A 24,946-nucleotide genomic window follows, 5' to 3' on the forward strand; every position below is an offset into this window, starting at 1 on the left:
GGGGAATGGCGAGAAAAATGAACAGAACTGACGCGCCGCGACACAGTCTCCACTCTCTCGCTCGCCGCAAGGAAAGACGCGATGCGGGTTGGGATGGGAACGCAGTCGGGTCCCGGTGGGTGGGGCGGTCTGGGGGGCGGGTGGGGGGTGGGGCCTGAGGGTGGGCGGGGCCGCGGCGCGGGGGCACGTCACGGAGGGGGGGTGGCCGGCCTCCTTCCCTCCCGCAGGTCCACGGGAGATCAGCTGGTCTGCGCTGCCGTGACGTGGACCGGGCACGTCACCGCCGAATGGCAGCCTCCAGAAAGGCACCGCGAGTAAGGTGAGGGCACTCTGCCGCGGAGCCGGTGTCCGGGCAGCGCGCGCCACCCCCGGCCCCGAGCGCGCATGTGGCACTCGGGAGGGCAGGGACGAGCGGGTGAGGAGCGGCGGGCTGCCCACCGCAGTCGGGCGCCGGCCGGGGCTGACCGGAGTCCAGCGAGCGAGGCCACGGGGAGGGAGCCATGCAGCCGGGCAAGTTCCGGTTCGTTTCCGGCGGGGTCGCGGGCACCCCCCGGGCAGCCCGAGCCTGGTCCCCGGACGAGTGTGTGTGCGGAGATGCGGCGCTCGGCCTGAGGGGGCAGTGGCCATCGCCGCCCCCTCCCCGGCCCGGCCAGAGGCCCCGCTGTGGCAGGAAGTGAACCCCTCCTGGCCCCTCCCGGGGTTCGGGGAGGCGGGCGAGCCCCTGCCCTCGCCCCTCTACCCTGGGAATCTAATTCTCAAATTACAGTATGACAGTATGACACCTGCAGTTCGTCTTCCTGATCTGTCACTAGGATCGGCAGACGCGGCCCTTCCCACCCAGATGGTTTCAGAGGCTGTGTACGGGAATACTTGGGCATAATCTCCAGGAAGATCCCACCAGTAACCTGCCCTGGGTTCTCCCTGGATTCAGGGAGGTGAGAAGGATAATCCCCTGGTTTCACATTAAACAGCGTTCAGCCTGTGCTTCCGCCACAACCAGGGTATACTTACCAGAGCAGCTGACAAAATGGGAGACTGAGAGATACGTTGAGAGGTCACAAAGGCCAGAAACCAAACTCCCTGGCAATCCACACGGGATCAGCTGTCCTCTGACCAGTTGCAGCTTGAATGAAGAGGCTGGACAGCGTGGCCAGACTCACTTGCTGAACACAGACCATGGCTTGTGCTTGTGTTTGTGAGTGGACAGATCCCAAGCTGACCTTGACTTGGACTTGGCCTTGCCACAGCATTTTGGGGATGAGTAGAGGACCTTCCCGCTCGGTGGAAGGGTGTCTGATGTGCGGCTAACCTGCATGGGGAAGGAGCTGCCTATGTGTTAAGTGCTGGAAGTGGGGTCCGGCAAGTGGATAATGAGTTCTCTTTCTAGAAACTTCTAGGCCGAGAAGGAGCCTTTGAGGACCAAGTTGGTCTTTGCTGGATTCATAGAATCACAACATTTTAAGGGTAGAAGGGTCTTTCAGCATCAGCTGAGAGAGCATCCTTACCTCACACAAGAGGCAGTTGAGAGGCTGAGAGAAGGGAGGCCATTTGCCCCCGGCACCTCCCATAATGGCAGGATTTGAGTGCCATTCAGTGTAAACATGACTTAGTTTAGGTGATGGAAACTAAACTCAAATTGACTTATGTAAGGGGGTGAGCTGGCTTCTAGTGCAGCTGAGTCCACGAGACCACACTGGCATCAGACTTGGCTTCTCTCTGACACCTGTTGGCTCTGATTTCTTCAGTGTTGGCTTCATTCTCAGGCAGACTTTCTCCTTTGGCAGGTTATGACAGTTCTAGTCTGACAGCCCCCGCAAAAATAGGGCCCTTTTACCCAATGGTTGGAGCAGAAATTCCAGATCTGATTCTCACTGGACTGATTTGAACCTTATGTCCATCCCTGAACCGATCATTGTGATTTGGAGGGATGGATTGAGCAGGTCTGGGTCCCAGTACTTGGTGGGTGGGTGGGTGAGACTCATTCTAACTCTGTGGACTGAACGTGGAGAAGAGACGTTCTCGGAAGGAAAACCTAGGTGCTCTGATCAAAAGAAGGAGGGTTGGATTCTGGGTAGGCAAAATAACATTGCCCACTTCTTCATCCTAGAACTTGTTCCATTCTACCCTTGTCTCACCTCACAGGGCATGATTGAGCATTTTGGTCCTTGTTTTGCCCCATCCTGAATGATATACATGTATGATTCTCATCATGGACTGGGGGAAGGGGGAGGGTAACAACACTGCTGGGATTTCTTTAAAAAGAGAGAGGGAGAAAAATGTGCCATAACCATCTTATAGAAAGATTGAATAGGAAGTTCTCTGCATGCGTTTCTTTCTTCTTACCCATCTCATGGCACATCATGACACTGAGAAGGTGTAGGCTGAAGAAGTCCTGGGCAGAAGAGCACTGAGCTGCAAGTTGGGAGGCCTGGACTCCAGTTCTAGCTGTGTCATCCTATAGCCCTGAGGCCTTGAGCAAATTGTTTGATCTCTGTTTCTCAGTTTCTTTCTAGAGGGGGGAGCTGAGCTGGATCATCCCTGAGGTATATTCTAGCTCTAACATTTAATGATAGCCCTGCTTTGACTGAGAGTCTGAGAATGTGTCTGTCCAAGTCAGTGAAGGGTAGATGGATCTTGGACTCTACAGAGACCAGGGTATGACAGGAGCATGACCATTTTAATGTTTAGCTGCTTTGTGGCTCTTTTGATCCTTACAGGCAGGTGGAGGTGGTGATGCTGACAGAGAGAGCTTAAACTCAAGTTCTCTGTGAGCATCAGCTGTCAGACCTGATTTCTGGTCTTGGCTTTGCAGCTCCTGATGTGTATGGCCTGTGGCAAGTTATCTTTGTTTCTTCTCTTGTGAAGTGAATGAATAGGGCTACTTCTGAATAACCTCCCTCCAGCTCTCTTGTCGTGTGTCTGAACCAGTCACTGGCACCAGTTAAATTTGAACAGAGAAATTGACTTCCTTGGCTCACCATCTTGTAAATGTGCCTAAGTCAAGGGAGATCAGGTGAGAATGTGACTTGTATCGCTGTCCAAGAAAAAGAGGTTTCTTACTTTGTAAAATAGAACAGCTTTATTGAGATATAATTCATGTACCACACAATTCACCAATTAAAAAGTACAATTCAGTGGTTTTGAGAATATTCCCAGAGTTGTACAGCCATTACCACGGTCAATTTTGAGAGCATTTGAATCCTCCCCAGAAGAAACCCTGTACACATTGCAGTCACTCCTCATTTCCCCAACTCCACCGCAGCCCTAGGCAACCATTAATCTACTTTCTGTCTCTATGGATTTGCCCATTCTGGACACTGAATATGGAATCAAACAATATATGGTCTTCTTTGACTGGCTTTTTTCCACTTAGCATAGAATGTTTTTCAGGTTTACTGTGATGTAGCATGTATCAGTAATTATTCCTTTTTATTGCCAAATAATATTCCATTGTGTGTTTAGACCAGTTTTATTTATCCATCAATTGATGGACGTTTGGGTTGTTTCTACTTTTTGGCCATTATGAATAATGCTTCTATGAACATTTGTGTGTAAGCTTTTTTTTTTTAATTTTCATTTTTGGCATTTTAACATGGAGACAAAAGTGGTAACAATAGCAAAGCAAAAAAAAAAAATAATAAAAAAGACCAATATTGAACTTTCCCATCACCCAAGTCTCACACTGAAGTTCTATCCCCGTGTCCCCCATAAGCACCACTGAACTAAAAAATCTATTTAAAGCACCCAAACCAGTCCAGACCCTCTCGAAGCCAAGAGCCCCAGCCAGAGCTGTCGCCCCTCTTGGGTCCAAGCGAGAGGAAGGTTCCGGGAAAGGCACCTCATAACTCACGCAGCACAACACCAGGGACGGGTTCCGGCACAGGGCACTTGGCGGGGAGCTGGGGTGGCAGTCACAGCCTCTGTGCTGACACGCAGGGAAGGGGACTTCTTCCGTGATCCCAACTCTTTGGTTACACAGCCAAGCAAACGTGACTAGAGAGTTGGGTTAGCAGAACAGGAACCCGGGCCTCAGAAACAGACCGGGCCCCTTCCAGCAGGATCCAGTGTGGGGAAGGGGGTTGGAATACAGACAGAAGCACAAAGGCGATAAAGGCTGGTTGTGTGTAAGCTTTTATGTGGACTTAGTTTTCTTCGGTATGCACTTAGGAGTGGAATTGCTGGGTCATAGGCTAATTCTGTTTTTAATCTTTTCAGGAATGCTAGACAGTTTCCCAAAGCTATTATACCATTTTACATTCCCACCAGCAATGTCTGGGTGTTCCAATTTTTCCACATCCTTGCCCATACTTGTTGCTGTCTTTTTTGTTGTTGTTGTTGTTGTTTGTTTTTAATTATAATCTTCCTAGTGGATGTGAAGTGATATCTCATTGTGGTTTTGATTTTCATTTCTCTAATGAATGATGATGTTGAAAATCTTTTCATGTGATTATTGGCCATTTGTATATCTTCTTAGGAGAAATAACTATTAAAACCTTTGACCATTTAAAAATTGTAATATTTGTCTTTTTATTTTTGAGTTGTAATAGTTCTTTATATACTCTGGATACTAGAATCTTATCATATATATGAGTTGCAAATATTTTCTCTCATTTTATGGGTTGTCTTTTCACTTTCTTTATGGTATCCTTTGAAGCATAAAAGTCTTTAGTGAAGTCCAGTCTATTTATTTTTCTTTTGGGGCATGTGCTTTTGATGTCATATCTAAGAAAGCATTGCCTAATTCAAGGTCAGGCAGATTTATGCCTGTGTTTTCTTCTAAAAAAATTTATGTCTGTGTGATCCATTTTGAGTTAATTTTTGTATACAGTGTGAGGATAGACGTTCAACTTGGTTCTTTTACATGTGAATATCCAGGTGTCCCATCATCATTTGTTGAAGAGACTATATTTTTCTCTGTTGAATGGTACCCTTGTAAAAAATTGACAGTAAATGTGACGGTTTATTTCTGAATTCCATTTCTTTGATCTATAAGTCTATCCTTTTGCCAGTACCACACTGTCTTGATTACTGTAGTTTTATTAGTTTTGAAATCAGGAAGGGTGAATCCTTCAACTTTGTTCTTTTTCATGATTGTTTTGGTTATTCTGGATTCCTTGCATTTCCATATGAATTTAGGATCTGCTTGTAAATTTCTACATAGAAGCTAGCCGGAATTTGATAGGAATTGCATTGAATCTGTAGATTATTTGGGGGAGTATTGCCATTTTAACAATATTGTCTTCCAACCCATGAACATGGAAAGTCTTTCCATTTATTTAGGTCTTCTTTAATTTCTTCCAAAATGCTTTGTAGTTTTCAGAGTATAGGTTTTTTACCTCTTCTGTTAAATTTATTCCTAGGTATTTATTGGTTGGATGCTGTCATAAATGAACTTTTCTTAATTTCATTTTTGCATTGTCCATTGCAAGTATGTAGAAATACAATTGATTTTTGTATATTGATTTAGTGTACTGCATTCTTCTTCTTCGTTTTTTTTTGGCCACGTTACATGACATGCGGGATCTTAGTTCCCCAACTAGGGATCGAACCCGTGCCCCTGCAGTGGAAGCGTGGAGTCCTAACCCCTGGACCACCAGGGAATGCCCTGTATCCTGCATTCTTGATGAGCTTTTTTGCTAGTTCTGACTTTTTGTATGGATTCTTTAGGATTTTCTATATTGAAGATAATGCCATTTGCAGTAGAGATAGTTTTACTTCTTTTTTGCTAATCTGGATGCCTTTTGTTTTAGTTTCTTGCCTTATTGCCCTGGATAGGACCTCCAGCACAATCTTGACTAGAGGTAGCAAGAGTGGACATCTCTATTTTGTTCCTGATCTTAGGGAGAAAGCATTCAGCCTTTTGACATTAAGGTTGATGTTAGCCATGGCTTTTGTAGTATTCTTGATCAGACTGAGGAACTTCTCCTTTTCTAGTTTGTTGAGTACTTTCATCATGAAGGGGTGTTGGATTTTGTCAAATGCTTTTGCTGTGTCTATTGAGGTAATTATGTAGTTTTTGTTCTTTATTCTACTGACATTGTGTATTACATTAATTTTTTTTTTTTTTTTTTTTTTTTTTTTTTTGCGGTACGTGGGCCTCTCACTGTTGTGGCCTCCCCCGTTGCGGAGCACAGGCTCCGGACGCGCAGGCTCAGCGGCCATGGCTCACGGGCCCAGCCGCTCAGCGGCATGTGGGATCTTCCCGGGCCGGGGCACGAACCCGTGTCCCCTGCATCGGCAGGCAGACTCTCAACCACTGCGCCACCAGGGAAGCCCGACATTAATTTTTATATGTTGAACCAGTCTTGCATACCTGGGATAAATTCCACTTGGTGATGGTGTATGATCCTTTTATATCTTACTGGATTCAGTTTGCTAGTATTTTGTTGAGGATATTTGCATTTATATTTGTAAGAAATATTCAGGCACCTTACTTTTTTAATGAAAGAATATACGGTTCCCCCAGTAAAGGACACCTCATTCTGTCCAAGGAAATTAAAGTAGCAGCCATCTAAGAGCAGGCCTGGAGTGACTGGTGAAAATGTCTGGCTGTGTGGTGGACTAAGCACATAGAAATGTGGTAAAATTATAACAAAGCTATTTTTAGGTTCATAGCTGAATAAAATCTAAAACCCTTTCTATAGCCAACAACAGGCTCCTTGTTGCCTCTGATCTTGTCTCCTAACCACTTACCTCCCTGTCCCCCAACACACACATCAATACCACACTGGCCTCCTTGCTTTCCTTCAGGTATACCATGCCTTAGGGCCCTTGCACTTGCTGTTCCCCTTTTCTGGAGTGTTCTTCCCCTAGACATCCACATGGCTCCATCCCTCACTTTGTTTTAGGTCTCTGCTAAAATGTCATCTGTTAGTAAGGAGGCCTTGCCTGGCAACCCCATCTAAAATAACCTTTCCTCTTACCTCTCTGACACTGTCTTCCCCTTGCCCTGCTTGACTTTTTTTTTCACAGAACACATACTCACTGCCTGATAGACCGTTTTCTTGTGTCTGTTGCCTCTCCTCCTATATCCTCCCCTTCTAGGATCCTCCCGCTTTCCCCTGCCCCACCATGTAAACCTCTTGAGGTCAGAGGTGTTGTCTGTTTTGTTCACTGTTGTGTCTAGAATAGGGCCTGGATTATAGAAGATTTTCAGTAATTCAGTAAATATTTGTTGACTGAATGGGCTTGAAAGAAAGAGAAATCCTCAGGTGCCAGAAATGTAGGGGAGCTTAAAGCCTGCATGGCAGCTGGTAAGCTGAGCCTTGAGGGATTATACATGCTGTAGGCCTTCGTAGTTGGGGTCCACGGCACCAGACTATCCTTGTTTGAGGACAGGACACTTGTATGTAAATCTCCTTGCTAAGAAGTTAAAGTGACAATTAATCTCAGCAGCAAACAGCAGTGACAGCAGTGCTTGTACAATCCAGGATACGTCCATTCACGTAGATAAAATAGTCTGTGAGTCTCCAAGAAAAAGAATGACCCACCAAGAGGGAGCCAGCAGGCCGAGCAAACGTGAGGATTACTATTCCAAGACCTTCTAGTGGAGGGTCTGAAGTGAACTTTAAAATAAGGGCCCCAAATAATTAAAGCTAAGAGAAGGAATAGAAACCATAGTGAAGGAATATGACACCATGAAGAAAGGACAGACAAATTTGAAAAAGAACCAAACAGAACTGTACATGTGAAAAATATAGTCATTGCAAATAAAATATGTTTAGACTAGTTAAATAGGAGATTAGACATAGCTGAAGAGAGTTCATGAATTAGAGATTGGGACTGAGAAGGTTTACCTGCCAATGGTGTTGTATCTGCAAGTTTTATCTGAAACTTATTTATTTCATCACTGATACTGGGGTGAGAGTCTTTCTGACTCAGGAAGGAAAACGGCTGAGTCAAGTTGATGTTCCTCTCTGACTAAGCCTTGCCACGTTTACTAAGGTCAAAGTCTGCAATATCCTGTTCTTTCTCTTCCTTAGGGCAAACTACCAGGATTTTCAGCTGAAAAATCTAAGAATAATTGAACCTAACGAGGCGACACACTCAGGAGACCCAGGTGTAGAAACAGGTAATAATTTTGTCTCTTACTGAGATGGAACATCTCAAAAGGATTTTGGGTTCCCTCACCCCAACACCAAGTTGGGAGAGAAGAGAGGGTAAGGGATTAATAATTGATCATGAGTGGGGATGAAGGGATATATATCTGGAAATTAAAAACCATTTTGTCTTTTGGTTTCCCGGGTTGTTGGTTATTGTTTGTGTGTGTGTGTGTGTGTGTGTGTGTGTGTGTGTGTGTATAGCTATTTTTCAGTAGAAAGTTAGAGTTATGGTTTTTGCATTTCCTGTTCTTGGGATGGTGGTGATGGTGGTGGTAGTGGTAGAGACAGGTTGTTATTGAAAAAGTCCTATTCTGATTTTTCTAATTTCTAATATAATCCTTTATTGACCACCTTAGAGATTAGCTTTCAGTTTTCATCATAAGACTATGAAATAAGAAAAGTTTATGGTGTATTATTGTGCTTTCTAAATTAAATGGGCATTCAGGAAAATCTTTTTGGGAAAATTTTCTGGAACCATATCCTCTTCCCAGGGCTGGTTAGTTATATTATTGGGTTGCCAGAAACCTGAATTCTGAAAAGTGGTGTATTTCTATATTTCTGGCCCATGTAAACTGGTGCTTTTCTGTGGACTACCCAGGAGAACTATAGTGTTTCCTTCCAGTTGACTGAAAAAATCAATCCATGAAGCACATTAGAAACCATAACGGGTCTCTCTTTGGAAGGTCAATGCTGCAACTACATGCAATTTTAGGTCTTTTTCTTTAAAAATGTAGATGTATCCAACACATTTTGGGCCGTGTTAAGAGGGAGGAGAGGAAGGAATGGGGAAAAGAGGAGGTAGGAAAGGGAAAAGTGATAGAATAATTGAATTTAGAGTTTGAAGAGAACTTACCTTTCTTTTTATTACATTTGAAGAAATAGAGGTTCAGGGAGCTTCAGTTGTCTGAGGTTATAAATCCCAGCTGGAAACTGGAACCCACTTGTTTCGATTCCTTTGGTCTTAGAATGCTTTAAGAGAGCCTCTGTTATGTTCCCTAGATAATATGATCTAATAGAGCATGCACTTGGTAATTGGATAGAGCTTGGGTCCTGGTCCTGATGACCCAGTTGATTTGGGCAAGGATTTAACTCCTGTTTATTTATCTGTAAAATGGGAATAGTGAAATCTCCCTGGGGGGGATTATTGTGAGAATTAACCACTAATGTATGTAAAGCCCTTGGCCCTTGCTTAACGGTGGGACAGAGAAACAAACCACCATCTCTAAATGCTGGAAAAGCAGCTTGGCATCTGTGCAAATGTTAAGATGCTGAAATTGGAGTAAACTAGTCCCTTCTCTTCTTATAACAAGGCATGTAGGAATCCCAGCTGGTGCTTCAGATTCAGATTCAAATAATATTTCTTGAGCTTCTACAATGTATCAGATGCTGTGCATGGAGCTTTCACACATGCTGTCATGTTAAATTTTTCTAGCCACCCAGTGAGGTAAATAGGGTGTGCTCCTCATATACTTCCAAGCAGTGAAAAGTCTTCTGTTTGTGATAAAGGCTGAAGGTTTAGGAGCTTATGTCTAAAAGCAGACCCACATATGCAAGAGACGTTCAAATGAGTCATTCTTTTTAAAGCATGATTTAAAAATACCTGGCAATGTATGGGCTAATTTTACATCATGGCCTAGGTTTGTTGTTCTTGGCTCCCCCCTTCCCTGCACACCCTGATTAGCTCTTGGCTGCTTCTAACGTTTCTGAAAAGTAATGGGATATGGAATGAGCAGATGCTATTATACAGCATCTTCTAGGATCCTAGCTTTCTTTCACTGAAGATTCGTTACTGTTATGCTGAGTCTGAAAAGATCATAGACACAAAGCTGTGATATTCATTCAGCCATCTTTGAGTGAGTGTATGCGTATGTTAGGTGCTTGGCTAGATACATGGATTCAGAGATGAAGATGACATGGTCCCTGCCTTAAGGGGAAGCAATATATACACCTAATGCACCATTTATCACATTGCTTTCATAGTTAGTTAATTGTGTATCTACCTCTAGTAATTGCAAACACCACATTTACTATATGCCAGGCACTGTTTCTAAATGCTTTGTATATAGTAGCCCATTTAATCCTCATAAAAATTACCCTGTGAGGATCACCAGCCATAATTTTCACCTCCGCCATCTTGACTCATTAACTGCTGCCACCTCAGTGGCTGGGTCTTATAATTACACCTGCTTTGTCTCCTCCTCAGCTCTAGCTGCTCAGCCATTCAGTCACTTTTAAGGTCTGTTGGCCTTTGGCCGCCTCTCCCTCAGCCGCCTTTGCCCATTGTATCCTCCTCCTTGATAGGTGCTTCCACTGCCACAGCCCATTCGTTGCCTCAGCCACTGCCCCTTATCACATCTTATCTGTTGGTTGTGGTATTGGGAGTTCTTTCATTGGGTCTGATATAGGTGACAAGTGGCTGCATTAGACTCAGGACACCGACCAAATATGAAGGGTATGAAGGATGAGGAAGGAAGGCGCAGGAGAGATGTTAATAGTGATGAGGAGGGCAGGTGGCATTGTGGAGGGAAGTGTGAAGATGCCACTGTAGTGGAGTGAAACTGAGGATGCTGGTGATTCCGGGGAGGCCAGTCAAGAGGAGGCATGTAATGATGAGGCAAGAGATGGTGATGAAGGTCAGAATGTGGTGTTGAGGAGGCCGGTTGTGGTGACCAGGAAGCAGAGGATGTCTTTGACCAGCTCCATTTTGCCTTTGATGGTTTTCAGTTTGTAATTGAGGATTTTGTGCTTGCCATTAGTTCTGCTGACTTTATTGATGAAGTCAGTAACATAATACTGATCCATACTACAGTCAGGGCTATAAACACCCAGTCGGTGCCATCAAAATCTGCACGTCAGGATGTGCCCAGATAGAAACCAAATTCTATGAGGAAATCAATGATCTTGAAAGAAAATATACTGGCTACTGTCATATAGTTGCTTTTTAAAATTCCAGATGCTCAGGCTGTACTCCAGACTAATTAAATAAGTTCCCCAGGTAGTTCTCATGTGCAGCCAAGGTTGGAATACTGCTCCAAAGGATGTCTACGTTTTTGCTTGACTTTTAAAAATGTTAGATTGCTCAGAAATATGGCTCGGAAACACAGATTTATTCTGAAGCTCCTGAAAGACGTCATAATAAAGTTTTCAGATGCCGGCAAGCTTATGAGGTCATAATAGGCTTCATTTTGAACCCAGTGGAGGTATTGACATATAAATTTAGGTCAGATTAGATACTTCTGATCCCTCTTTTTCAAGTACATGAGAAATTATAGGCTCAGTAGGTCAGATAAAAGGAAAGGATGTCCCCCTGAAAAGTATTCAAAAGCATCTGTAATGCAGGGATCATGGACATGTTTGAATCATGAATAGGACCATTTCCATTGTCTCTCTCTTTGAGTACTTCTGTCTTTTGGAGACTTCTGAGTGGGAGCCCTGAGGCCAGCAGCTGAAGCTGCCCTTGCAGATTATGAATAAAATGGGGCACTTTTTCAGTGAGTCCCAAGAGTAGTAGTATGGTACCTCATAGGGGAATCTATTGGAGATAACCATAAAGACTGAGGCTTTTATAGCCTAAGGTGCTGGTGATGATGGAGAAGCAGTAGATAAAAATGCTAAAGAAAAAAAACAAAAAAAGTATCTATACCTAGCAGAGTACAAGCCACAGTGAGCCAGAGTGTAAATTCTTGAAGATAACCTGTAGTACAATAGCCTCAACGTAAATTACTTACAGCATTGTACATTAGGATGTTTTTGGTTAAGTCAAGTATTTTTTATTTTTTTAAAAAAAGGGTTGGCAAAATCCAAAAGTCTGACAACACCAAATGGTGGCTAGGATGTGGACCAGCAGGAACTTGCATTCATTAATGGTGGGAATGCAAAATGGTACAGCCACTTTAGAAGACATTTTGGTAGTTTCTTACAAAACCAAATATACTCTTACCATATGATCCAGCAATCATGTGCCTTGGTATTTATCCAAAGGAATTGAAAACTTACGTCTACAGAAAAACCTGCAACATGGATGTTTTATTTCTATTCATAATCACCAAAACTTGGGAGCAACCAAGGTGTCCTTCAGTTTGTGAATGAATAAACAAACTGTGGTACATCCAGACCATGGAATATTATTCAGCAATGAAAAGAGATGAACTATATTAATCCATGAAGAGACATGGAGGAATCTTAAATGCATATTGCTAAGTGAAAGAAGGCTATCTGAAAAGGCTATATACTGTAAGGTCAACACTATGACTTTCTGGAAAAGGCAAAACTATGGAGACAGTAAAAAGATTAGTCATACCAATGGATTGGGGGGAGGGGAAAGAGGGATGAATAGACTGAGCAGAGAGGATTTTTAGGGCAATGAAAACTATTAAACTATTAAATCATAATGATGGATACGTGTCATTATACATTTGTCAAAACCCATAGAGTATGCAGCACCAACAGTGAACCCTAATGTAAACTGTGGACTTTGGGGGATCATGATGTGTCTATATAGATCATCAATTATAACAAATGTACCACTCTGGTACTTAACTAGTCATTGAGTGGCGTGGAGCAGTCTGGTTTTGGTACAAACTCTCCTGTTGTTGCAGACAGCAGAATGCCTCCAAAGGTAACTTCGGAGCTGCTTCGGCAGCTGAGACAAGCCATGAGGAACCTGGAGTATGTGACAGAGCCAATCCAGGCCTACATCATCCCGTCGGGAGATGCCCACCAGGTACTGAATGGAGATGGGCTGGTGATGGAACTCATCAGCCCCTCGTTTCTTTTTATTCCTTTCCTTCAGCCCCAATGTGTTTGTAGGATTCAAGTTGTCAACCCACATCTAAGCATGTTCTCCAGGGCTAAGCACAGGGACCTGTGTCCAGTAGAGTCTCACTGAATGCTTATTGATTTGGCCCTGGATTATTTCCAATGTAGATAGCTAGCTTTCCATAAATTGTGGAAGAATTAGGAGATAAATGAACGGGCAGAAGTCTGGACCTTCCTGTTGCTGATGCACTTTACCCCATCTCCTTTGCCACACCACGTCCCCAGCAGAATTGTCTGTCCTGCCTCCCTTCTCCCCATCCACACTGTCCTGTCCCACTGGCACAGCCAGAAGGGCAGCCAGAAGTTCATCTTGGATCTCCACTCTAGCAGGTTTTAGGGATGATTCTGTATATTACCCCCATCATCCCCCCAGCCACCACCTTTGGTGGAAGCATTTCAATAAGTGCCCTCTATGTCTGAGAACACGAGTGATTTAATTACGGGAGAGCCGGGTTTAGAGAGGTGAAGACTGCATGTGATGGGGCTGAAAAGCAGAGGACGAAAGGATTCTAGGATTTACTTTTTTAGGTCATTGACTCAGCAGGTATTTGGATGCCTACACCATGGTCATGGTACTGCAGGGTTACAAAGACGAATTTAAATTTGAATTCCTGCCCTCCCCGTGTTTATGGTTTAGTAGAGACCTGAGACGGTATACAAAGTGCTATTCTTCCATAGAGTCATCTACACATATACTTTTTATAGCCTTTGTTTATGTGCACTGCCTTAGGTATGGCACATGACACAAAGATGAGAATGGTCCTGGTCTCAAGAAGCAGACAGTTTAGTATTGGAGTTAAGATATGCATACACATGTCTATATTGCAAGGTGGAATGTGGACGTGCCATCAAGAAAACCTGGGCAGAGGGCTGTGGATGTTTGAGGGTGAGAGGGGAGGGTGATGGAAGGCTTCATGGGCAGGGGAGGCATGTGAACTTGGCCTTGAAGGACGCATAGAGTTGGGTAAATAAAGAAGGGGGAAGGGATTCTAGATAGAAGGATTAGTAGGAGCAAAGGCAGAGAAGCAGGGAAGCTTAGAGTGCTTTTCAGAAACAAGGTGGTAAGTTCCTCTGGCAAAAGCCTAAGGAAGTAAAAAGCAATAGTCAGAAATACTCGTGTTCTAGAATTCTTTAGTTGCAGGCAATAGAAACCACCTTGAAGTACTTTGAGCAATAAAAATGCTGTTTTATAAGGATTTAGGGGCAGGGCCACTGTACTGGCACAACTCCAGGTTGTGAATGGTACTCTCTGGAGTTGTGCCTCAGGTAGGATGTCCCGTGGAACCTGAGGGCAAGGTGCAGCTGGCCCTCTAGGAGGACTGGAATGGGAGGGGTTTCAGCTCTTGCTGCAGATAAGTTTCTTTCTGTCTCAGGCAACAAGGTAGATAGTGAATAGATGGCCACCCCACAGTTTCTGCATATATATCTCTTTATCTGTTACTTTCAAGATACCAGATTGAGCCAGAACCTTAATTCCAAATCCGGAGTCCTGGGTGAGAACTTGATTGGTGTAGTAGCTTGGTGTTTACCCTTGGTCACTGTGAGTATATAAGTACGTATGTGTGCGTGCGTGCTTGCTCACGTGAGATCACGTGTGGCACTGACATGACTGATGAGGGTCTGCCATGATGGAGGGGGTGACAGATAAGGGTGTTACTGTAAGTTGAAGCAAAGTTCCCGAAAGAGGTCTACTCTAGCTGACCTCCTTTCTGCCCCTCCTCCAACGGTGGCAAACCATATGGTCATGACAATATCAAGCCAGTGTTAACCTGGGGACAGCATCAAGATTGGACCCCTGCTTGGAGGCACAGGAGATTTCCTGGCCTCAGGAGCAAATGAAGGGCTGAAATGAATAACCAAAGGGATTGGATGATTTGAGGCAACGGCATGACATTCAGGATATTTTGATGTTTAGAACAGAGTTTCCCAAACCATATTTTACAGCATTCCTGTTGTGTTTTGTAAGCTGTTCTGCAAAAATGTAGTCAGGGGTCAAGAAAATAGTGAAATGAGCTGAACAGTTTCTTTTTTTTTTATTGTGGTAAAAAAACTTAACATTTAACCATTTTTCACACCACTGTACAATGCATCAGTGTTAACTGTGTGCACATAATTGTACAGCAGATCTCTAGAACTTTTTCATCTTGCAAACCTGAAACTACAGCCACTGAACACCTCTCCCTGTCCCCGCCACCTGCCATCCTACTTTCTAAGAATTTGACCACCTTAGGTGCCTCATCTAAGTGGAATCATGCAGTATTGTCTTTTGGTAACTGGCTTAATTTCACTTAGTGTAATGTCCTCAAGGTTCATCCATGTTGTAGCTTATGATGGGATTTCCTTCTTTTTTAAGGCTAAATAATAATCCATTGTATGCATATACTACATTTTCTTTATTCATTTGTTTATGAACATTCAGGTTGCTTCCACCTCTTGGCTCTTGTGAATAATGCTGCACTGAACATGGATCTGTAAATGTCTCTTTGAGATCTTGTTCAATTCTTTTGGATATATACCTGAAGTGGGATTGCTGGATCCTATAGTAATTCTATTTTTAATTTTTTCAGGAACCTCCATACTGTTTCCCACGGTGGCCATGCCATTTTGCATTTACCCCAACAGTGCACAAGAATTCCAATTTCTTTACATCCTTGCCGACACTTGTTATTTCTTTTTTTTGATGGTGGTGTCCTAATGGATATGAGGTAATATCTCGTGGTTTTGACTTGTATTTCCCTGATGATTAGTGATGTTGAGCATCTTTTCATATGCTTGTTGGCCATTTGTGTATCTTCTTTGGAGAAGTGTCTATTCAAGTCCTTTGCCCATTTGAGCAGTTTCTTAACTGTAGGATTTCTCAGGGCCTTTAATATATGAGTGTACAACTCTAAGGAACAGATGAAGTATTCAGCACTTTTCAGATTTAAATGTCCATGGAATTTCCACAGTCATCTCAGGAGTGGGGTAGGGGACTCTGTTCCATGGAATTCCTTAGTCTGTTGATCTTCAGTAGCACTTTTTGTACCACAGTGGGTTTGAACTTGCTCCTGGAAGACGTGAGAGGAAGGGGAGGTGTAAAGAGGAGAGGACCCTGAAGATGAGGGTTTGGCAAGTGGAAGTGGTTGAAGGGGTGAAGGGGGAGGTGGGAAAACAATGTGTAAGTGTAGGAGAAGCAGCAGATCAGGCCGGAAAGGGGCTGTTGGCACGTGAGAAAGCCGAGGTGGCCGTGTACTGTAATGTTAAATTTAGTAGGCGGGCGGGGGGAGGTAAGGAGAGACTGGTGGCGTTTAGGGTGGGGCTTTGGTAACACAATTCTTCCATTCACTTCTGTTCTCTAGATGAACAAGGTTCACCAACTTCATAGGAACCAAAGTTTCATCTTGACTAAGGGCTGGATGAGTAGGTAGGGTAGCCAACATAGCTTGGACCTGAGGAGGTGTAAGTAGCAGAGGAACTGGGCATCCCACCATTTAAGAAGGGCAGACCTTGGCCTTGTCTTCAAGGAACTCCTTTTTTCTTCTCCTGCCTGGGTACCTCTGATGGGCTCTTCCTTGCCTCCTGTCAGGCCCAGGCTTCAGCCTTTGGACTTGGGCTTCCTGTCACATGGATTCTCTGCTGGATTCACCAGTGGTGTTTTTCATTCTCTGCCTTTCAACTGATTGGATGCAACCCATGTGTATCGGTGAGGGCGATCTTTATTGGGTCTACCAATAAAAATGTTAATCTTTTCCAGAAACAACCTCACAGACACACCGAGAAATAATGTTTTACCAGCTGGCTATCTGGGAATCCCTTAGCAAGTCAAGTTGACACCTAACATTAACCCTCATAGCACTAGCACACTGTTGTCCGAAACTGGGTCTCTCCTTTGAAAGGGTCTCACAGGCTGTCGTGGAGCAGCAGCCAAACTCCTACTAGTTCTGCTTTATTTATGAACCTTCACCTCCAGGTGAGGCCTCATTGTATGGAAAGATTTGACCTGTGAGTATTACTTGCAGTAACCTTTGAAGGTTTCCAGTTAAGGGTGTGCTGGAAGCTTTGTAGTGTTGGTATTTTAGTTTCAGTTTTCTTTTGCCTGGAGTTAGGATAAAATCTGTGTTTACTGGTAGGGGACGTTCTTGTAGCCAAGCCAAGTTTATCTTGATGTTCTTGGTCCTGGGTGCTGTTCCTGAGCCAACTTTTTTTGGTATCATAATGCTGGTTTTTGGTCTAATACCCTGATGGATTTTTTAAAATTCTGTCTTTGACATTAGGTGTGACCTAATAGACCCAAAGCAATTTCTTATTCAGCTTTGGGAATGGCAGCGACACTGGCCAAACCCCAGTGATGTTCCAGGTTTTCCCTCAGTGTTTCACCTCCTGCTAATGGATCTGGAATATCAGAATTGGATGGCTCCTCCCTAAATGAGGAAGTTGAAGCTCTAATCCTGGAAAAATGTGTTTTCCAGCAACATCCTGAAAACACAAAAAGTTAAGCCTGCTTGATATGAGCTGTCACTTTTATTGCAGAAGTCCTATTTGTTTAGGCTTCACAAACTTACATTCTTGTACTCTTGCTGTCCTCTTCTCTCTCACCTCCCTCCCCACTACCCCCCTCCCCATTTTTCTTTTATAATCTTTGGTTATCATTTCTATTGCTGTAGCTTAGCCATCTGCCTTACAAGGCGGGAGAAGTTGTGTTTTGCTTGTCTGGTGCATATTTCCTGGCTACCATATCAGGGCTAAGTATTGGGACAAATGTAAAAGGCAAGCAGTTAGCATATAGATAAGCGTATGGGCTCTAGAAACTGTCTGGGTTCAGGTGGCAGATTTGCCACTTAACTAAGCTGCTTGACCTCAAGTAAGTTACCTCAAACTCCTAAGTGTCAGGTAAACTCTCTGCGTCTCAGTTTCCCCACCAGCAAAAATGGGACAGTGACGTATCTATCTCTTAGGGCTGTTGTTAGGATCAAATGAGTTAATAGATATAAATGCTTAAAGTATGTCTGTCACCTAATAAGTCTCATTATATTAGCTGCTATTTCTGTTGTTGTTATTATTACTATTATAGAAATACATGAGGGAAAATATTCCCTTAAAGAGGTTAAAGAGTAGATAGCCCCAGTCACAAATCTAACACAAAATGCGACTAGTAAATGTCATAGGAAAGAACTTAATCAGCACTGTCCAGTAGAAATATATGAGGCACATATGTAGTTTTAACTATTCTAATAGCCATAGTAAAAAAAAAAAAGTAAAAAGAAACAGTGAAATTATTTTTAATAATACATTTTTTATTTTTTTTGCGGTACGCAGGCCTCTCACTGTTGTGGCCTCTCCCGTTGTGGAGCACAGGCTCCGGATGCGCAGGCTCAGCGGCCATGGCTCACGGGCCTAGCCGCTCTGTGGCATGTGGGATCTTACCGGACTGGGGCACGAACCCTTGTCCCTTGCATCAGCAGGCGGAGTCCGAACTGCTGCGCCACCAGGGAAGCCCAATAATATATTTTATTTACCCCAGTATGTCCAAAATGTTATCATTTCATCACATCATCAGTATTAAAAATCATTAATGAGATAGTTTACATTTCTTTTTTTATACTGAGTCTTCAATTCTGTATGTATTTCATTACAAAACATCTCAAGTTGAATGTGGAATGTTTGTTGGAAATATTTGATCTGTATTTAGATTTCATAAAATTTACAGTTGAAGAAGTGGCCTTACATACCAGAGTTGTTCTAAACATATTTAAAAAGTTTTGTAATAACTGAGCCTTGAGCATCAGTTTTAAAATTTATAATTAAATTAGTTGAAATAAAATCAGACATTTAGTTTCTCAGTCACATTGGCCACATTTCAAGTGCTTGGTAGCTACATGTGTCTGGTGGCTACTCTAATGCGAAGCGCAGATTTAAAGTGTGGACTGAACTCATAGGTGAAAGGGAATATTTTAAGCTGGCAGGGTCAAGGAAGGCTTCATGATGGAAATGTATTTAAATTGGAATGTGAACAGGTAGAATTTGGGTGCTTATAGGTAGAGAGGTGCAAGAAATACCATGGGCAAATCCGTGGAAGTAGGAGAATATGAATAATGATAACCCTAAAGAAGAAAGAATAATAGGGTCTGGTCAAGGCCACTCAGGAGCCACCAGAGTCAGGAGTTTAGGTTTCTGTTAGACAGCAGGGACCCACTGAAGGTCTTCGAATAAGAGAGTGACCCCATCAGTCAACGGGAGCAGTGTTCAGCGTGGATTGGAGAAGGGAGACACTGGAAACTGAGAAGCCTGTTCCGAGGCCAGTGCAGGATCCCAGAGTCGGGGTACAGAGAGCCTGGACTTGGGTGCTGGACTTAGGAGCAGAGAAGAAGGGAAGGATTTGGAGGAGAAGCGGTAGATAGATTGAGCGAGGACCTTGCAGGCAGGCGACCGAGGGTACTGGGAAGTTTGGAAGCTGAGAGGGTTTGTGGCGCCATCCACAGAAAGAAGTGAGAAGCCCCACGTTCCTTGTTTCAGCTCCTGTGGAGAGCAGGGCCCTCGTTGGGCTGACTGTTAAGTGGGACTCTGGGTCCTTGCCAGGACTGTGAGGACAGGGAGGAAGTGCTGGCTTTGTGTGTGACCTGCCGCAGGAGCCTCCTCCCCCAGTAATAGAGAGGCTGCTGTGCTCTGGGGCTCTTGTTCCTGTTTTGTTTCAGGCTGGATTCAGGGTTGATGGAATTTCTCCTACGGGTTGGGGAGGGAGGGTGTTAGTGTACTTTGTGTACTTTCCAAAGCACAAACACACACACCCACACACTGTTGCATGCTGGAGACAACACGCACCCCGGATATGTAATTGTGCGAGGACTTGGCGCTCCAGGGGTCTGCTCCTCTCTGTCCTTTTCCACTCTAAGGGTTTTTTCTTTTAAACTCAGAACAGTGGTTGTAGTATTAATGAGTTTGGGCCCGGGGGGACTTTTTCAGCGAGGAAGTGTCCATTCTCTCTTGTAATCTGGGTGTTTTCTTGTACCTTCTAAGCCAAATGTTGGGATTTGCAGGCACGACTGGCCCCAAACCAGGAGAATCATTGGCTGGAGCCAGAACTGCCCTGGCCCCACCTTTGAGAAATCCGAACTCTTCATCCTCCCCTTCTGTGAGGCCCCTCGTCTGCTTTTGGGCTCGGCTTAGTCCACAGATCCCATCCTTGGGGGAGCGGCTCCGCCACCTTGAGCTTTTGGCTGTGTTTATGGTTCCTCCGTCTGGAAGACATGACTCCGATTTTCCGAAACTCTTTTTGATGCTACTCCCATTCCTCCAGGAGCTGGCTTCCTGTTTTTATTTCTTAAATAGGCTTTCTCCTGGGGTGGAGGTAGTGATTTTTATCCCGGAGTGATTTTCTTCACCGTATTAATTAGAGTAATGCTAGCTGTGGTAACACATCTCAAAGTTTCAGTGACTCTGTATTGCAGAGCCTTATTTCTTGTTCATCTAGCAGTCCAGAGTGGGTGTTCCTGGTTGGTGGCTGACTTTCTTTCACTAGGAAGAAGAGTGATTCAGGGATCCAGGCACTTTCCATCCTGATGCCACCGTTCCAGCTGGCGGAAGGGAAGGAGTATGGAGAGGGTGCGTCCATCTTTAACTGCCCTGACTCAGCTATCACTTCCCACCCACTTTCCGTTGGTGAGAACTAGTCATGTGATCCCGCCTAGATGCAAGGGGGCCTGGGAAATGAAGACCTGGATGGGAAACCAACCGCTCTTCAGTGACTTTACAGTAAGGAAAGGGCATGAATCTTTGGGCAGCTATCCATTTTTCCCACATACCTTGACTTGGTTTCATTTAAGAGACAAGAAAGCCAGTAAGTGGGGGAGCCAGGCTTGAACATAGGTTTGATTCCTGCATGTAGGAGACATCTGTCATGTGGTTGATGAAGGTAGAGGTGAACGGGGGGCAGTTGCTTGGCAGTGTGGCAAAGGCATGGGCTTTTGGAAGTCAGACCTGAGATCAGATCTCAGCTCTGCCATTTAGAGCAGTGGTGTCTTGGTTGCGGGGTGGTGGTAAGTAAGTAATTTACTTCTCTGAGCTGCTGCTTCTTCTTCTTCTTCTTCTTTTTTTTAATCTGTAAATGGGAAGGATGCTACCTTCCAGAGCTGCTGTTGGGGTTAGAATTAGGGGAAATGAAGGTAGTTATTGGCAAGTAGTCAGTCCTAGCCAGTATTATTTGTTATCATCACCCAGGTGGGGAGCATGGATAAATGCCATTGTGGATGGTTTGGTAAAATTCAGAGGTGTGGGAGATCTCTGAAAGCTGGATGGGTCAGAAAGCTTTGTGGAAGAGGGCATGTTTGAGCTGGATTTTGAGACATGGCTGAGGCTTTTTTTTTTTTCTGTAGTTTACTGATATGCTTTATTTGGCTGTGTGTTATTTAAATTGTTTGAATTAGATGCCAACATTTAAAAATTGAGTGACCTCTCACGAACATACATATATTTAGCTTTTCCTGAAATATTGAAGGTTGGCAACACGTGGTTCACATTCCAGCATGACAGGAATCAGAGCTGAGTGGGAGCTGCTCTCTCTAGAAGAGACAGCCTCTTGTCCTGCTTTACTCATTTAGTTTACCTGCCTGTACCCTAGGGCTTTTGAGTTTGAAACCCCAGTTATAATCCCTTCTGGCCTTTTTCCTGTTGGATAAAGCATTAGTTTCCTGTTGCTGCTGTGACAAACTTAGTGGCTTACAACCACACAAATTTATTATCTTACAGTTCTGGAGGGCTGGAGCCTGCAGTGGTCAGCAGGGCTAAAGTGACTTCTGGAGGCTCTGGGGAGAATCCATTTCCTTGTCTTTTCCGGTTTCTAGAGGGCACCTGCATTTCTTGGCTTGTAGCCCTTTCTCTGTCTTCAAAGAGCTGGCTGAGGTCTTAACTACGGAGAAAGGTTCATCTCTCCTCCTGCTGTTCCTTTATTCTGCAAGTATTGGTTGCGGGCCTAGTGTGTGTCACCTGTGCCCTGTACAGGGACAGTGACAAACAAGACAGACAAACACCCTGATCTCATGGGACTTACATTCTGGGGAGCAGGACAATAACAGTGTAAAAGAGTCATTAAGAAGAGAAACATCTAGAAAAATGCACTGTACAGAGAGGTAGAAGAGGCTGAGTGGCTACTGTAGCTGGATAGTCTAGGCAAGCCTCTCTGGGGAGGTGACATCTGACCTGAAATATAATGATGGGAAGGAGCCTGCCATGCCACGACCAGAGGGAGACTTTTATAGGCACAAGGAAAAGCATGTGCAAAGGCCTTGAAGCAGGAATGAGATTGGCAAGCGCAAGGAGCAGAAAGCAGGCGGTGTGGCTGGAGCAATGTGAGTGGGAGGACTGTGGGAGGAGAGCAGGGCCGGACCAGGCTATGCCTTGGGGACTGGCCTGGGGTTTGGATTCTATCCTAAGTGTGGTGGGAAGTCACTGGAGGATTTTAAGCTGGACACTAACATGATATATACACATTTTGAAAAGCTCACTCTGAGTGTGTGTGAAGAGTGGATTGTAGGGACAGTGGTCCAGGTAGAGATGGGGGAAGCTTGGACAGGGACAATTAGAGATGGAGAGAAATGGACAGTTCTGGAGAAAAAAGCCAATGACTGTGTTTCTTTGCGGCTTTTTCCTAGTATGCCAAGACTTTGGCTTATTTTAGGCCTTTTGCTGTTCTCTAGGGAGAATGTTCCCGGGCTTTTCCAGCTTCATGGCTGGGGGAAGAGTGGGAGGCCCGGGCCCAGTGCTTGTCTGGCCTCTGCTTAGCCTGTTGATGTGGAGGTGACAGCTTTGGTCAGTGATGTCTTTCTGGCATGTTGACCACTTAGGTCATGTCTAGACGTTCTTGCTCCACCCTCATCTCGATCCCAAACCAAACACATCCACCTGCTGTTAATTCCATCTCCCTTTGGAGAAACTCTTCTCCTGCCTTTGCTGAGAGGCAGCTCCAGGTAACCCCTGTGGGGACGTGAGCCTCGGCCCCGGCTTCCCCAGGTAGGGGTGGGGCACTCCTCGAGAGCTGTGTCCCTGCGTGCCAGAGCCCAGCCAGGCCGAGCCCCTCCCCTGCCTCCCCACTGTGCGTCGGGTGGGAGAGCACCCAGCCAGGGGGACCTCCCTGTTGGTCCAGAGTGCCCCCTCTGTATTTTCCCCGTTGTGTACTCTGATTTTTTAGCACAAGGGTTTTTTTTTGTTAACTGAGTTTTCCCAGCCTCTTAGCTGCTTTTTCACCACTCAGGAGGAAGAGATTAATATCGTCTCTTCTGTTGCATATACGCAGCACTCCCAGGTTTCTGGTGAGTTGTTTTGAACATTCACTTACTGTTCCTCACAACAGAACTAGGAGAAGGGTAGGAACAGACTCTCCCCCATTTTGGCCTTTTTTTTTTCAGTCTTGCACCATTAATTCCTGGGTCAGTAAACAAGGGGAGGGCTCTACAGTTCATAAGTGATGCTGGAGGCCACTTCTTTTTATGTCCTTAGTGCTGTCTGGTCAATGTTCCCTTGTGTTTTCGGGATCAAACATTTGCTTGCCATTGCGTTCAGCAATCTGAAATGACCCGTTGTAGAAATGAGGAACTGAGGCTGAGAGAGGTGAGGAGACTCGTTGCAGACCACGTAGCTGGGCCTGCTAGAGGGCAGGTGCGACCCAGAGCTCTCAGAGCTCCTTCATCCTGCCATCATGATTCTTTCTGCTGACCCTTCCAGCCCCTCTGTGGGTCATGGTCTTGTGACTGGTCTGAGGCTGCGATTGTGGCTGCCTTGGTGAAAGGGGCAGCTCTCATCCACATGGCAGGACTAGAACCTGGGAGCCGTTTCCCCCTACATCGTGTTGACTGTCCCAAAATGCCTTGGGGTCCAGCCAGCAGCCCCCTTCTCTATCCTAAGCATTCTTAACCCTGCCAAGTCCTTTAGCTCAGGATAAACCTGCTTAACAGGAGAAGGAGCAGTGGCTCTGGTCTCAAGTAGACCAGATCCTGTCCCTGCTATTGACGTGTTAGTTACTTAAAGATTCTGTGTTTGAACCTCAGTTTTCTCATTTGCAATTGGTCTTATCCTGGAGAGTTATTTTGAGGATGGGATACGATATGTTTTATGGGGGCAGCATGACACAGGGCTTCAGAGTTGAGGCTCTGAAACCGCTCAGGTCAAATCCTGCCTCTGCTACTTATTAGCTGTGTGACTTTGGACAAGTTACTTGGCTCTCTGTGCCTCACTGGCTATTACCAGAAGTTACACAATGTGGCCTCGTACCCGTTCCCCAGGAATGGGAACCTCTTACCTTCTTAGCCCTAATCCCATTCCATTCAGAGGCAAGGGATTATCGGCTGGGAAGGACCTGGATTTGAACATGATGTTTTATTTTGCTGAAGCCTCCTGGGTTAGAGGAAGCATTTCCCTTTGTTCCCTAACAGGAAGGGACAGGGTCTGCGTGGGAGAGATTGGTGACACTGCTTTGGATGGGGGATACAAACAGGAAGTTCAGAAATAAGCTGGTATCTAAAGAGACCAGCATTATTGGCACATAAAACAGAAATTTGGGCTTTTGAGAAAAATAACAGATGCCTAAATGTCAGTGGCAAGGAAGGGAGAAGGCTATTGGTTTGTTTTCTGAGTAACATCTCCGTGAGGAAAGAGCAATTTTGATCTGTTTCTCTTGACTTGCTTTGTTCTCCAGATGAAAAAATTGAGATTAAAGGGAACAGCCCTTTAGCCCATAATTAAATAGGGTCTTCTGTAATGTGCACTAATTAAAAAAAAAAATGTTCAGCTTACCTTTTCAGCTAGATTGGCAGTTCCTTGAAGGCAGGTGCCCAGCTTTTGCCAGCCTTTGCAGTCCTGCTGGGCTGAGCAGGAGTCGGCATGTGACTGATCAAGGTCCAATTCCTTGTCCTTTTTGTTTTCCAGAGCGAGTACATTGCTCCGTGTGATTGTCGGCGGGCCTTTGTCTCTGGATTTGATGGCTCTGCAGGTGAGTTTCTAAATTCTGTCTTTGTTCTTTTGGTACTTTTGTTTGCCTCTCAAAAATAACTAGACCCAGT

The 24,946-nt window shown here is 44.7% G+C and overlaps 1 protein-coding gene across 2 annotated transcripts in view; it reads left to right on the forward strand.

Annotated features, from left to right (window-relative positions):
- The first annotated feature begins 212 nt into the window (after positions 1-212).
- XPNPEP1 (X-prolyl aminopeptidase 1) overlaps positions 213-24,946 on the forward strand; it is a 61,272-nt gene continuing 36,538 nt past the window's right edge. For both annotated transcript variants that reach the window (XM_060099818.1, XM_060099825.1), the window contains exons 1-4: positions 213-319; positions 7,983-8,071; positions 12,701-12,825; positions 24,813-24,876. In XM_060099818.1, coding sequence (XP_059955801.1) covers positions 288-319; positions 7,983-8,071; positions 12,701-12,825; positions 24,813-24,876 — 310 coding nt within the window. In that variant the 5' untranslated portion in view covers positions 213-287. The remainder of the gene's footprint in view (positions 320-7,982; positions 8,072-12,700; positions 12,826-24,812; positions 24,877-24,946) is intronic.

Source organism: Mesoplodon densirostris, chromosome 1, assembly GCF_025265405.1.
Source record: "Mesoplodon densirostris isolate mMesDen1 chromosome 1, mMesDen1 primary haplotype, whole genome shotgun sequence".
NCBI classification, from domain to species: domain Eukaryota; kingdom Metazoa; phylum Chordata; class Mammalia; order Artiodactyla; family Ziphiidae; genus Mesoplodon; species Mesoplodon densirostris.